Below are 13854 nucleotides of genomic sequence, written 5' to 3' on the forward strand. Positions count from 1 at the left end.
TCCCTTGCTTGTGCTCTCTCTTTCTCTCTCAAAAGTAAGTAAATAAACATTAAAAAATTGTAATGAACCTAATATTAGGCTTTATTTGCAAAAGTATAACATCCACTCTCAATGGTTACTAGTTCACATCTCTTACTTAATACTGTGTTCTTGGTGCTAGAATTTACACTGGGATGACTGCTCTCAGGTCTGGAAAAGTGAGAGTGGCCATAGCATGATGATTGGAAAATAAACCATGTTGGAGGATGATTGGTCGGCCATAGGAAGAGAACCGTAGGCAGATGTTCTATCCCTCAGATATTTGTAGGAGTAGGAGACGAGGGTCTAAGCTTGTTCTCTGTTGCTCCCAGGAGTCCCTACTAATTACAAGGAGGCTGGTTTCTGGTAAATATAAGGAAGGTTGCCTGTGAAGTGTCCTTGCTGCAGCTGGAAGCCCGCCCGTGTGAGCTCCATGCAGGCTGACCTGGCATTCTTGGGACTCCTCATGCTGCACCTGGTCCCTGGTGGGTGCCCAGACATGTGTGCATGGATGTTCATATGGCATTTGTGAGGGCCACCTAGTCCTAAAACAATGTTAAAATCTATTTATTTTATTTATTTATTTTGAGAGAGAGAGAGAGACAGAGAATGCACAAGTAGGGGAGGGGCAGAGAGAGAAAGAGAGAGAATCTCAAGGAGGCTCCATGCTGTCAGTGCAGAGCCCGACGTGGTACTCGAACCCACGAACTGTGAGATCATGACCTGAGCCAAAACCAAGAGTCAGATACTTAACTGACTGAGCCACCCAGGTGCCCCGGCCTTAAAATCTTGAGCTCAATTTTTGTAGATTTTAAGAGTCTGAGGGTGGCATAAAATACCTAAGCACAACTGTTGGGAGCCAGAATGTTTTCTTCTATCATGTCTTCATATCTACAAGTTAGTTAAACCACTTTCTTAAGAGACATTTAAGAGGCCATTCGAGGATTTCTTTGAAATTTCTGAAGTATGTTTATTCAAACATCATCCATCCAGCCCAGTGCCCGTCCATTCTGAGGCCTTCTCTGTAATTCTGGCCCCTCCAGGGCCTCGCTTTTTCTGAACCTAATGGTGATACTATAGAGTTTGCCTCTTAATTTTTTTCTCACTGCTTTCGTGGGTGTCTCCAGCTAGGTGATAAGTTTTTGAGAGCAAAATCTCATTTTGTATTTTTCTTGCGTTCTTCCAGGAACATAGAAGCAACTCAGTAAATGACATTTGCTTGACTACTTGATTCATTAGTTGAGGGGGGATAGCCAGGACCCGTATCGTTCCAGCCACTGCAAGAGCTCATGTAAGACATGGCAGGTTAAGTACACTTTAATTTCTCCATCCCTTGCCTCCAAAGAAGGGATTATATTCTTAATTTATGAGAGTCTTCTATTCTGGCGGGGCAAGCACTTTGTGCATAGTTGATTCTTTGTATATAGTTGAATTTGTATCAATGGCTGTACTCCAGGACTCAAACAGCCTCCTTGGCTCAACCTCTGAGAGAGGGTAGAACGGCAGGTACAAATCTCTAAGCTCAGTTTAGAGGCTCATTGACTGTGATTCATGTAACTAGGGTGGCCAGACTTAGCACATGAAAATGGAGGGTGCCCGATCACATTTGAGTTTCAGATAAACAACAATGCGATATTCGGGACAGACTTTCACTAAAAAGGTGGTTGTTGTTTATCTAGAATTAGACATACAGGATACCCTGAATTTTGTCTGGCACCCTTTCACATGAACCCTATTATTTCATTTTCTCGTTGGTCTGAGCTCTTACTTAACCCCCCCCCCCCCCAGTTAACTTCACTGAAAGACAATGTTTGTGCCCCTGTGAATGATTCTAACTGTGAATTTTTAAAAATTTAAAAATTGGGAAAAACTCACATGCTGTATACTTTTTTTGTGGTCCTAATTCTTTCAGAAGACCCATTAATGATAATTCCACAAACATCTGGGATCTCAGCAGTCCTAACTTAATGTGTTGTGGTTTCCTTGGTAGCATAGTTTACTTGGTTCCTGTAATATACTGTGATCTTATTGTGCTCAGGTATCAAAGTAGCCACTGCTAAGAAATAAATAGCAGGCTGGAGCTCTATTCGCTGTATGCGGATGAAATGTGAATTTCGTGCATTGCTGTCTCGGCTTCTGCAAACGAGCAACTGCGTTGACTAAGCAGAGCTGTAGAAATCAAAGCAAAACATTGCCACCCTCAGTTAACTTTTTTGTTCTCTTTGTTCATCTGCTCAGAGGGAAGATCATATTCTGGTTTGTTCCACCTAATAAGCTTCTTTTTGAGGGAAAGGCATCTCACACTTAGGAAAATGGCCTCCATTTCCCCTAAGTTAATAATGATTCTGGCTGGTTAGTAGGGACAACCTTCACATCTTGGTCATTCATCCAGAAGACGTTTATTAAGCAGACGATGCTAGGTATGAGGGGGGAACAAAATAAGTGAGACGTGGTCCCTGCTTTCAGGGGCTCAGGGGAATCTGCACATGAAATACATGCTTTTAAATGGCTCGGCAGTCATTTAAGTGAAAGGCTTGTGGTAAGAGTTCATTAGCTCATAGAATAATGAAATGATTCTTCTCTCAAATGCTTTAAGTAAATAGCAAGCCTTATAGTCTGAGCAACAGCTACTCTTAATGGATATTTCCAGGGACTGGCCTTAGGCTGTTTCCTTCTCTCTTGGTTCTGTGGTTAGGACTTTGCTACCCGGACCAGGGACTTGTCAGAAATGCAGACCCACAGGCCCGCCCCGCACCCACCGAATCAGAATGTGCAGTGTAGCCAGAATCCCAGGTGATTCGCTGAAGCTCGAGAAGCACTGGTTGACTGCAGAATTTCTGCTTTGGGTATACAGATCATCTAAGGATCTTACTAAAAACACTTCCTGGCCTCTGCCCTCAGGGATTCTGAATCTGTTGGGACCAGGGTGAAGCCTGAGAATTTGCATTTCTAACAGACTTCCAGGAGATGCTGGTTGCCATGCTTGGGAACAATATTTTGATTAGCACCAGTCTAGTTAGCTTGGGGTGCTGGGTTGACCTTTGGTGATGGCGGTGACTAGAACCCACCCCAAGGAGGGTTCAGTCTGGTGTTCCTTTGCCTGCACTGGAGTCATGAACTTGACAGTGGATCTGTTCCCCGGCACATCTAGCCTGTGAGGGGGATGGGTTTGGTTTGCACACAGTGACCTGTTGAGGCCGGTGTGTGAGGGCCACTGTGGGACTGTGGAAAAGGGAGCGGTTACACGCCCCATGGGGGCTCAGCCAGATGAGGTGGGCCCTGAAAGGTAAGGGGATGTTTGCAGGTTTGGCCCATGGCTGGGATTCACATGAATGAATGCAGGGAGACTGGGATGTACATGCCGGAACAACCGTAAATCCGCAGTCACCAGCTTGTAAATAGCACCTCGGGGATGAAGGGGAGCAGAGAGCAGGAGAGCCATATCGGGAAATAGGTCTGGAAGGAAGCTTGGGGACAAGATTGTGAAGAGCCTCAAAAGTCACTTTGTGGAATTTGGATTCGGTCTTAGAAGTTTTTGCTCTAATGATGTCTGTTTTTTAAAGTTTTCATGTCTAATTATACTCACTCTTCTGTGTGTGTGTGTGTGTGTATGTGTGTGTGCTTTTTTCTCTTTCAGGATCAAGCATGAAAACATCGTTGCCCTGGAAGACATTTACGAAAGCCCAAATCACTTGTACTTGGTCATGCAGCTGTAAGTACCGTATCCGCCTGAGGAGCGCAGAAGGGGCTGGGAGTGGGGATCGCCAACTCAGATGTCCGAGGGGCCACGGGGTGGTGAAAGAAACGGAGGTGGCGGGCCAGCTGAGCCGTGGGAGTGGGAACAGGCACACGGGGGAGGTGTGTGACCCATCTAGACAGGGGTCTGCGGGCCTCACTGGGTCTTATCTGCGCCAGACCGACGACCTCTCGTCCTCACAGGGGAAGCCATACTCAGGATGTCTCTTTTGCTTTTTAACGTGCGGGGTCCAAATGTTGCTTCCTGGAAACACTCCAGTGGGCGCACCACGAAGTACACTCTGCTCCCGTCTCTAGGAGAAACTCCCACCTTGTCTTCATTTCGAGGGATGCTGGGGGAGGGCAGCAGATGGTAGCTGTGGGCTCCGTCCCTCCATCTACACTGCCGGCAGATAAATGCACATGTGACTGAACTGGCCTCCTGCCAGGCGTTAAGACAAGTACAGTGGGGTCAGACTGCAACGTTGTCACCCCCAGCAGATTATTTCTGCATTCCGGTAACGCTTGAGATTACCAGAAGAGGGAAGAAATCAGAAAGCCGAATATTCGGGCCGAAACTTGACTCGTGCATGTAAGCCCTGTGTAAAAGTTAACATGTAAACTGTTAAATGAAATTAGCCTCCCCACCAGTAGGCTTTTTTTTTTTTTTTGTATGAACATTTTTATAGGACATTGGAGGACATTTTTTGAAGTATCTGGACTGGAAGCATATGGATGATTTTTCTCTGTCCAGTGACCGTCCTGCATGGTTACCAGAAGTTTTACAGTCAGCCACGAGGCTGGCGGTTTAAGCAGCTCTGACTGCTGGTTCCTCATTAATTCCCAATTACCTAAATGCACTCTTTCCTGGTTCCTTGCTGTTCCGTTGGCTTTATAATTTGCCACATTCTGGTTCTTCCTTGAGAGCAATGGCTCTCCCCAGATTCGGGGTACTCCCTAGAAGCTCATGTGACTGTGTTTGGTAGAGTGTTCAAAAACAAAATTCACCTGAGCAAATTTGAAGATCTGGTTGGCTTTATCAAATGATTCGTGAGTTGGGCAGCGTCCCATCAAGCAAGTAAAGGGAAGCTCCACTGAGCTAAACAGAAGGAAGGTTTTTGAAGGCAGAGGGAGGGCACTAAAAGAGAGCAAGAAAGAAATTTCTTAACAAGGAATGCATTGTATAGGCAAGGTTGCCCTCTTAAGGGGAGTAAAAGGGATCCATCAGTAAATTTCCTAGAATTGACCAGGAAATCCTATATTGACTAATTAAAAGTTACGCTTCTAGGAGGCTGAAACTGTGGTGAGTTTAGGTCTTAAGTCTTAGTTTGTTGACTTGGGGCTTTAACCTAAGTGGGCCCATTTTGGGGCTGTGGTTTTCTTTTTTTTTAAAAAAAATTTTTTTCAACGTTTATTGATTTTTGGGACAGAGAGAGACAGAGCATGAATGGGGGAGGGGCAGAGAGAGAGGGAGACACAGAATCGGAAACAGGCTCCAGGCTCTGAGCCATCAGCCCAGAGCCCGACGAGGGGCTTAAACTCATGGACTGCGAGATGGTGACCTGGCTGAAGTCGGACGCTTAACCGACTGCGCCACCCAGGCGCCCCTGTGGTTTTCTTTTTTTACCAATACAGGCTGTTCTTACAAAAGCAGGTGAACCACTTTTCCACCAAATATTGACTTCCTGGTAGAAAGAATATGACATTTTAGTGACAAGATTAAGGCCCACAAAATGTCAGTAGTATATTTCAATGTGTGCTTTTTTTATCAGTGATGCAAAAGAAGAAAAAGAAAAGGCATTAATACTTGAAACCAAAGCTATATGTGTTCACTTGCTTTAAGTTCTCTATGGATCTGTCACTAAATAAATCGGTTGAAAGTGTCCCCCTTATGTAAATCTCAGTTCTGCCTCTTCCTAGCTGGGTGCATTTGGGCAAATACCTGGGCCTCTCTGAGTATCCATTTCCTTAGTGGGGAGAAATAGTAATATTTACATAATAACAACAATATTTACATTGGAAGGTTATAGCGAGTCCTGAATGAGAAAAATGTGTGGGAAATAAATAGTGCCATAAATAGCAGGGCCTCCATACAGACTCTTTCTTTGTGGACATCTGTATCATTTCATCTGTATCTCTACAGATGGTCTTTCATTTTACGAGATGAAGTTCAAGTAGATTTAAGTTCTAACTTTCGAAGCAACTTGACTGTATGCTTACCAGCAGAAGTTTATGTAAAGATAGGTTGGCATGAGAGCATGAAAGTGTCTGCAAGGGGAATGAACCTTAGAACAAAGTTTGGAAGTCTTCCTGGGGACACAGCTGTCCCACCCCTTCACTGAGCTTTGCCATCAGGGATTTATCCTCTCTTTTGCAGTCGTCCTAAAACATCTTCGATATGGATCCCATTTGTTCAGAATTTGTAATTAGACAGAGAAGGTGGCCTAGACTTAACTGTTGGGGGTACCATATGAGGTTTGTCAGGCAAGTTTGTTACAGAATCAGTGGGAAGGGATGTTTGAAGTGCCTAAGGAGAACACTGTTTATGTGCACATGCACCACTGAGAGGTTTAGAGGCGCTATTTATACAAACATTGGATTTGCTGGTTGTGAGCTGTTTACTTGTCTATAAATTCTGTTCCCATTGGTTCTCATTACTTTTTGAAGGTCAACTTTGTTGAGACAGAACTTACACCTAATCAACTGCACCCATTTAAACTGAACAGTTCAGTGATGAATGTGAGAGTGAATCGTACTCCTGAAACCACCACCACCATCAAGAACGGAAAATTTCCGTTACCCCAGATATCCCTTTGATGGGCTCCCTTCCTTAGCCCCAACCCTAGAGGCAACCACTAACACTCATTAGAGATTATTTTGCATTTTCTAAAATATTATGTCACCGAAATTATACAGCAGTGCATCTTGTGTCTGGCTGATTTCACTCATCGTACCTCTTGACATTCATTCATATGGTAGCGTGGTCAGTACTTTGTTCCTTTTCACTGCTGAGTAGCATTCTGTCATCACAGATGTTCCACATTTTATCCATTTGTTATTGCTAGACACTTGGATTATTATGGACACAGCCTCGGTGTGGATACATGTTTGGGTGAGGACCTAGGAGCAGAATGAGTGGGCCATGTAGTAGGTGTTAGATTGAACTTTTTTGAGAAACTGCCAGTTTTCTAAAGTGGGTTTACCTTTTTACATTTTTATCAACAGTGTATGTAAGTTCTTGTTACTCTACATTCTTATCAATATTTGCTACTTTGTTTTTTCAGTTTTATCCATTCTTATGGGTAGACACCCATGGGTGTGTGCATTTCCCTGCTGATGAATTATGATGATCATCTTTTTGTATCCTGATTGGCTGTTTGCTTATCTTCTTGAGTAAACTGCCTCTTCAAATCTTTTGCTCACTTTTTATTGGATTGTTTATCATGATATTATTGGGTTCTAAGTGTTCTTTATATATTCTGTCTTTTGTCAGATATATGTCATACAAATTTTTCTCCCATTCTATAGCTTGCTTTTTTTTTTGTCGTTTTCTTAATGGTGCCTTTTTAAAAACTAGCTTTACTGAGATATAATTCACATACCGAACAATTCATGCATTTAAAGTATACAGTGGTTTTGTTTTAGTCACAAGGTTGTACAACCATCACACAATCTAATTTTAGAACATCTTATGTTCTAAAGGAGAACATGTAAGGGGTGCCTGGGTGGCTCAGTCAGTTAAACATCAGACTCTTGATTTCAGCTCACATCATGATCTCATGGTTCGTGTCGAGCCCTGCATCGGGCTCCATGCTGACAGTGAGGAACCTGCTTCGGATTCTCTCTCTCTCTCTTTCTCTGTCCCTGCCCTGCTCATGCGCTCTCTCTCTCAAACTAAAGAAATAAATATTAAGGAGAACACCTAAAAGAGATCCATACCCATTAGCGGTTACTCTCAAGTCTTCCCTCCCCAACCTCTCACTTTCTGTTTCTTTAGAATTGCCTATTCTCGATATTTCATATCAATGGGATCATACGATGTGTGGTCTTTTGTGACTAGCTTCTTTCATGTGGCTTAATGTTTTCAGGATTTATCCATGTTGTAGCATGTGTCGATAGTTCAATTCCTTTTTATGGCCAAATAATATTCCATTATATGGATATATCCCATTTTATTTATTCATCGGTTGATGGACATTTAGGTTGTTTATACTTTCAGCTATTATAAATAAAGACGCTAGACATTTCCACGTACAAATTTTTGTGTGACCATATGTTTTCATTTCCCCTGGGTATATACCTAGGAGTGGGATGGCTGGGTCAAATGGTAACTCTGTGTTTACCATTTTGAGGAACTTCTGAACTGTGATCCAAAGTGACTGCCCCATTTTGCAATCCCATGAGTACTATGTCAGGATTCCAGTGTCTCCACATCCTCTCCTGTACTTGTTTATTATTTGTCTTTTTGTTGATAGCCGTCCTCGTGGGTGTGGAGTGATATCTCAGTGCAGTTTTGATCTACATTTCTCTGATGACTAGTGGTGTTGGTCATCTTTTCGTGTACTTCTTGGACACTTGTATATCTCATTTAGAGAAACATCTGTTTAAATACCTCACACAGTTTAAAATTGGGTCATTTGGTTTTTGTTTTTGAGCTATACAACTTCCTTATATATTCTAATGTAAGCCCTTTATTAGACATATTATTTACAAATGTTTTCTCCTGTCCTAAGCGCTGTCCTTTTACTTTCTCGGTGCCATCACTCGTAGCACCAAAGTTTTTGATGTTGACACAGTTCAGCTTATTTTTTTCTTTTGTCATTTATGCGTTCTGTGTCATACCCAAACAAACCAACACCTAATTCTTCATGACACCTTTTGAATAGGAAACGTTTTAATGGTGATAAAGTTCAACTCATCAATTTATTTTCTCTTATGGTTTGTGCTTTTGGTGTCGTGTATGAGAAGTCTTTGCCTACCCTAAGTCTGCAAATGTTGCTTTCTTCTATAAGTTGTATAGTTTTGGGTTTTCCACTTAGGTCTAATATAAGGTCACCTGCAGGTTAATTTTAATGTATGGTGCAAGGTAAGGATGATATTCTTTTATTTTTCCATTGGGATATACCATTTTCAGCATCATTTGCTAAAAAGACTTTCTTTTCTCGATTAATTGCCTGCGTATCTTTGTCAAAAATCAATTGACCTTTACACAGCTGACTTAATTTCTGGACTCATTCTATTCCATTACTTTATATGTCTGTCTTTTGCCCATACCACACCATCTTGCTTACTGTAGCTTTCTAGTAAGTCTTGAAATCAGGTATTAGAGTCCTCTAACTTTATTATTCTTTTCTCCAAATTGCTTTGGGTATTATAGATTGTTTGCATTTTCGTACGAATTTTAGAATCGGCATGTGTATTTATTTTGCAGAAAGCCTTGTGGGAATTGGTTTGGGATGGCGTAGAATCTGTACATTAGTTTGGAAACAACTGATAACTTAAAAAACTCAAGTGTTTCAATCCATAAACATGACCAATTTCTCATTTATTTAGATCTTTCATTTCTCTTAGTGTTATATAGTTTTCCGTGTATAAATCTTCTATATCTTTGTTGAATTTATTCTGAAATATTTTCTTTTTTTTAACTGGTTTGATTTGATTTTGTTTCTAAACACTTGGGGAGTATCTAGAACACAACATTTTGGGGGACTTGTTTCATAATATTTGTGCTTGGGAGGTTTCTGGTGTCCTAGGAAACATCATCTTGGGCACTTATGCTCATATATAACGGGATGCTCAGCACCCTCGTTTTTTTTTTAATATATGAAATTTATTGTCAAATTGGTTTCCATACAAAACCCAGTGCTCATCCCAAAAGATGCCCTCTTCAATACCCATCACCTACCCTCCCCTCTCTCCCACCGCCCCCCCCCCCCCCCATCAACCCTCAGTTTGTTCTCAGTTTTTAAGAGTCTCTTATGCTTTGGCTCTCTTCCACTCTAACCTCTTTTTTTTTTTTCCTTCCCCTCCCCCATGGGTTTCTGTTAAGTTTCTCAGGATCCACATAAGAGTGAAACCATATGGTATCTGTCTTCTTCTGTATGACTTATTTCACTTAGCGTAACACTCTCCAGTTCCATCCACGTTGCTACAAAGGGCCATATTTCATTCTTTCTCATTGCCACGTAGTACTCCATTGTGTATATAAACCACAATTTCTTTATCCATTCGTCAGTTGATGGATATTTAGGCTCTGTCCACAATTTGGCTATTGTTGAGAGTGCTGCTATAGACATTGGGGTACAAGTGCCCCTATGCATCAGTACTCCTATATCCCTTGGGTAAATTCCTAGCAGTCAGCACCCTAGTTTTATTACTTAGCTAACTGCTAATATCTGAAATATCAGGTCTGAGTTCTGTAGCATATTTGCTCCTTTGCTGCTACAGCAGAAGAGACTTGATTTTTTATATTGGTCTATATGTAAAATTTTATTTGGGGTTTTTGAAGAATTATCTTTTTTTTCAGAATGCTATTCTTTTAGACCATTCTTCTATAGATAGTATAAGGACAGTGACACTGAGATAAGTTACAGGTGAGAAGTCAGTTTGTTTAGAGTTAATTCCTCATCTGACTTTGGTTGTGGAATATCCGTCCATACGTTTGGAGATGATAAAGGACGCCCCCTCAACTCCTCCCCTTTGGTGCCTGTACCAGCGTGGGATGTAAACTGTATTTCAGGCTGATACAATTTAAAGGACATATCAGAATGACTTCTTTTCCCTAAAAAGATATTATATTCCCTAATGAATTATATTTTCAGTAGGACTTAAATTTCTATATATGGGTCACTCCTGAATTTATATGATCAGCCTGGACTCCTCCCCTGAAACCATGGATGTGTATCCAATTTTCTGCTTGAGAGTTCCACTTGGCTGTGTAATAGGCATCACTCACTTACCAGATCCAAAATAAACTGAATTTTACACAAAATCTGCTTCTCCTGCTGTCTACCTCGTCTTAGCAAATGGCAACTCTGTTCTTCTAGTTATTCAGGCCAAAAGCCACAGTCATGCTTGACTCGTCTTTTGCTCTGACGCCCCACAGTCCTATCCATTGTCAAATCCTCTGGTCCCAACTTGGGACAGTTGACCATCCCACCACTTGCCCACCATCTCCACGGCCACCACCCTGATAGAAGTCTCCATCATATATAAAACTTGTCTTTCTTCCCCCAGCCTTCTCTACTTCACTGTTCTTTCTTAGCAGATCGGCCAGACTTCGGTTATACCTCTTTTGAAAACTCCCATTGGCTTTTCATCTCAGGATAAAAGACCAAGTCCTCAGAACCACCTTCAGGGCACTGTGTGTCCCCAGCCCCTGGTTACCTCCCTGATCTCATCTTTCACTTCTCCCTCATGATTTCATTCACCTGCAACCATACTGGCCTCCTTGCTGTTCCTCAAAGATGCCAAGCCTGAACCACTGGGGGCCTTTGTTCCTGTTGTTCTCTCTGCTTGGAACACTTTCCCGTAGATATCTTAATGCTATTGTAAAATGAAGTAAAAATTAGAAGTGTTGCCAGGTAGCATCTTCTCACTGAGCCATTCCCCCAGATCTCCCGTATCAGATATCCTCTCCCCCAACCACCTCCTGCCACGCTCACGTTTATCCCCTGCTCCCTTCCCCAACTTCGCTTTCCTCTATAGCACCTGTTGCCATCAGAAAATGTCTCCCTGCTTAGTTCTCTGCTAGAACAGTGCTTGCACAGTATGATAGGCATTTAATACATATTTGTCCAATTAATATAATTACATATAAAAAGACTAATGGCTAACATGTATTTATTCACTTATTTAACCCTTACAAAAACCAAAAAACTTAGGAACCACTTTAATCCCAATTTTACATGAAGAAGCTGAGCAGAAACGTTGAATCATTTACCCAAGCCAGCGAGTGACCCAGTGAATGCCCTTAACCAGTGTGATGCAATACACTGATGATATTTTTTAGGAAAAAATCTTGTAGGTAATACTAATGGTAAACAGTTTGGTTTACTTGGAAAAGATTACTGCTTATGATTCAATAAGTATTTTAAAAGCAGAGCTGACTAGGAAATGCCCTGTATTTTGTCATGGTTTGTGAGGAGAAAAAGTTTACAGATGCATATCACGGGAAATCACTAAAGTAATCCCAACATACACAGCAAAGATCATGTTTCTTTCTTAAATAATTCTGTCAATTAATGAAGGAGTAGATGAGTGTGTTTTACTGATATGATGATATGTTGCACTACATGTATTTCATGTAAGATACAAACATTTCTAGTATCTCTTTCATTTCATGGTAGCATTAAGATATGTACAAGTTATTTGCTGAACTTGAAACACTAATGATTAAATGCACTTTCTTTAAAGAATAGTAGATTCCTGAGTGGCCTAAGACATGAAAATACATACAGCTTCCAGGAGAAAATATGGTTTATCTACTCCCTTGGCTTGTGCGTGAAGCTGTTTGAACTGTTCCGTTTTGGGGGGTTTGCCAGTGTTAGCTTCATGTGGATATTGTCCTCATAATTCATACAGTGTGTTCCCAGAAACAGTTTTAATTAGAACACAAATTACTACTCCCAACAGAAAGTCTTTTTAAGTAGCCAAGCATAATAATGAAGACGAAAGTGTTTCTGCCTATGACACCGTAATATATTTACATATAAATTTCCAAAATCTCACCTTTGTTCACAACAGACACTCATTGAGAACCTAGGGGTGGGTGACTTTTGTTGAGTGCTGGGTGGGTGGGAAGGGGTTGGGCACGTGGTTGGTCCCTCCAGTGGTTCTCTTTGTGGAAGAGCCATCATGACGCAAAACCACTGCATCTCTTAGGGATCATGCAGGGACTCTGGGTCACAGGGAAGGCTATATGGAGGAGATACCCTTGGGTGGAAGTGATTAGGACAAGCCAGATGGATGTGTTGGGTGTGGGTGGGGTGGGACCTGTGTTCCAGGCTGAAGGGCTGATATAAGAAGTTTTAAGGAGCCTGGGTGAGACATGAGGGGTTCAGTCTATGAGGGGGTCCATTCTATGAGGGGTTTCAGTCTGTGAGGGGGGTCAGTTTATAAGGGGTCTAGTCTATATGTAGGGGGCCCAGTCTATGAGGGTTTAGTCTGTGCGGTGAGAGTCCAGACTGTAAGAGGTCCAGTCTGGGAGGGGGGGATGGGTTCCAGTCTATGAGGGTTTAGTCTGTGGGCTGGGGATCCAGTCTGGGAGGGGGTTCAGTCTGTCGGGTCTCATCTGGGGTGAGTCTAATCTATAAAGATTCAATCTGTGGGTAGTCCAGTCTATGGGGGTCCAAACTGTAAGGGGTCCAGTCTGTTGGTGTCTGGTTCCGGTCTATGAGGGCTTAGTCCGTGTGTGTGGGGTCAGTCCAGTCTTTGGGAGCAGTCCAGCCTGTGGGGGTGGGGGGCAGCGGGTTCAGTACTCTGGGCTCTGCTGCTGCTGCTGCGAGTGCTACTTTTTCATCCTCCAGGCTAGTAATTTAATATATGTTGTTATTTTTTTCCCTCCTGCCCCTGGAAAACCCACTGAGATGTACAGGGTTTAGATTGCTTAGAAGGTAAAGAAAACCAAGGTCCAGTGTAATCATGAACCACCCAGGTTCAAGTCTATGAAATTTCGAATATACAATCATGTTTTCTGGGAACTTTCTTCTCTTTTAATGTAAGCATGTGTGACTATTAATTTTCCTCTTAGCACTGCTTTTGCTGCAGCCTCTAAGTTTTGCTATGCTATGTTTTCATTTTCATTTGTCCAAGATATTTTCTCATTTCCCTGTGATTTCTTCTTTGTCCCCATGGCTGTTTAAGAATGTGTTGCTTAATTTCTACATTTTTATGAATATTCTGGTGTTCTTTCTGCTGTTGATTTTCTAGTTTCCTTCCACTGTGGTTGGAAAAGATACTTTGTATGATTTCAGTCTTTTAAAATGTATTAAGCCTTGTTTTGTTTTGTTTTGTTTTGTTTTGTTTTGTTTTGTTTCCTAACATATGGTGGAGAATGTTCTGTGTGAACTTGAGAAAAATGTGTACTTTGCTGTCGTTGGT

At 41.9% G+C, this 13854-nt stretch overlaps 1 protein-coding gene across 2 annotated transcripts in view; it reads left to right on the forward strand.

Moving 5' to 3' along the window:
• CAMK1D (calcium/calmodulin dependent protein kinase ID) overlaps window positions 1-13854 on the forward strand; it is a 507758-nt gene that overhangs the window by 337405 nt on the left and 156499 nt on the right. For both annotated transcript variants that reach the window (XM_047865690.1, XM_047865692.1), the window contains exon 3: window positions 3656-3730. In XM_047865690.1, the coding sequence (XP_047721646.1) occupies window positions 3656-3730 (75 nt within the window). The remainder of the gene's footprint in view (window positions 1-3655; window positions 3731-13854) is intronic.

The sequence above is a fragment of the Prionailurus viverrinus genome, chromosome B4 (assembly GCF_022837055.1).
Source record: "Prionailurus viverrinus isolate Anna chromosome B4, UM_Priviv_1.0, whole genome shotgun sequence".
Taxonomy (NCBI): Eukaryota; Metazoa; Chordata; class Mammalia; order Carnivora; family Felidae; genus Prionailurus; species Prionailurus viverrinus.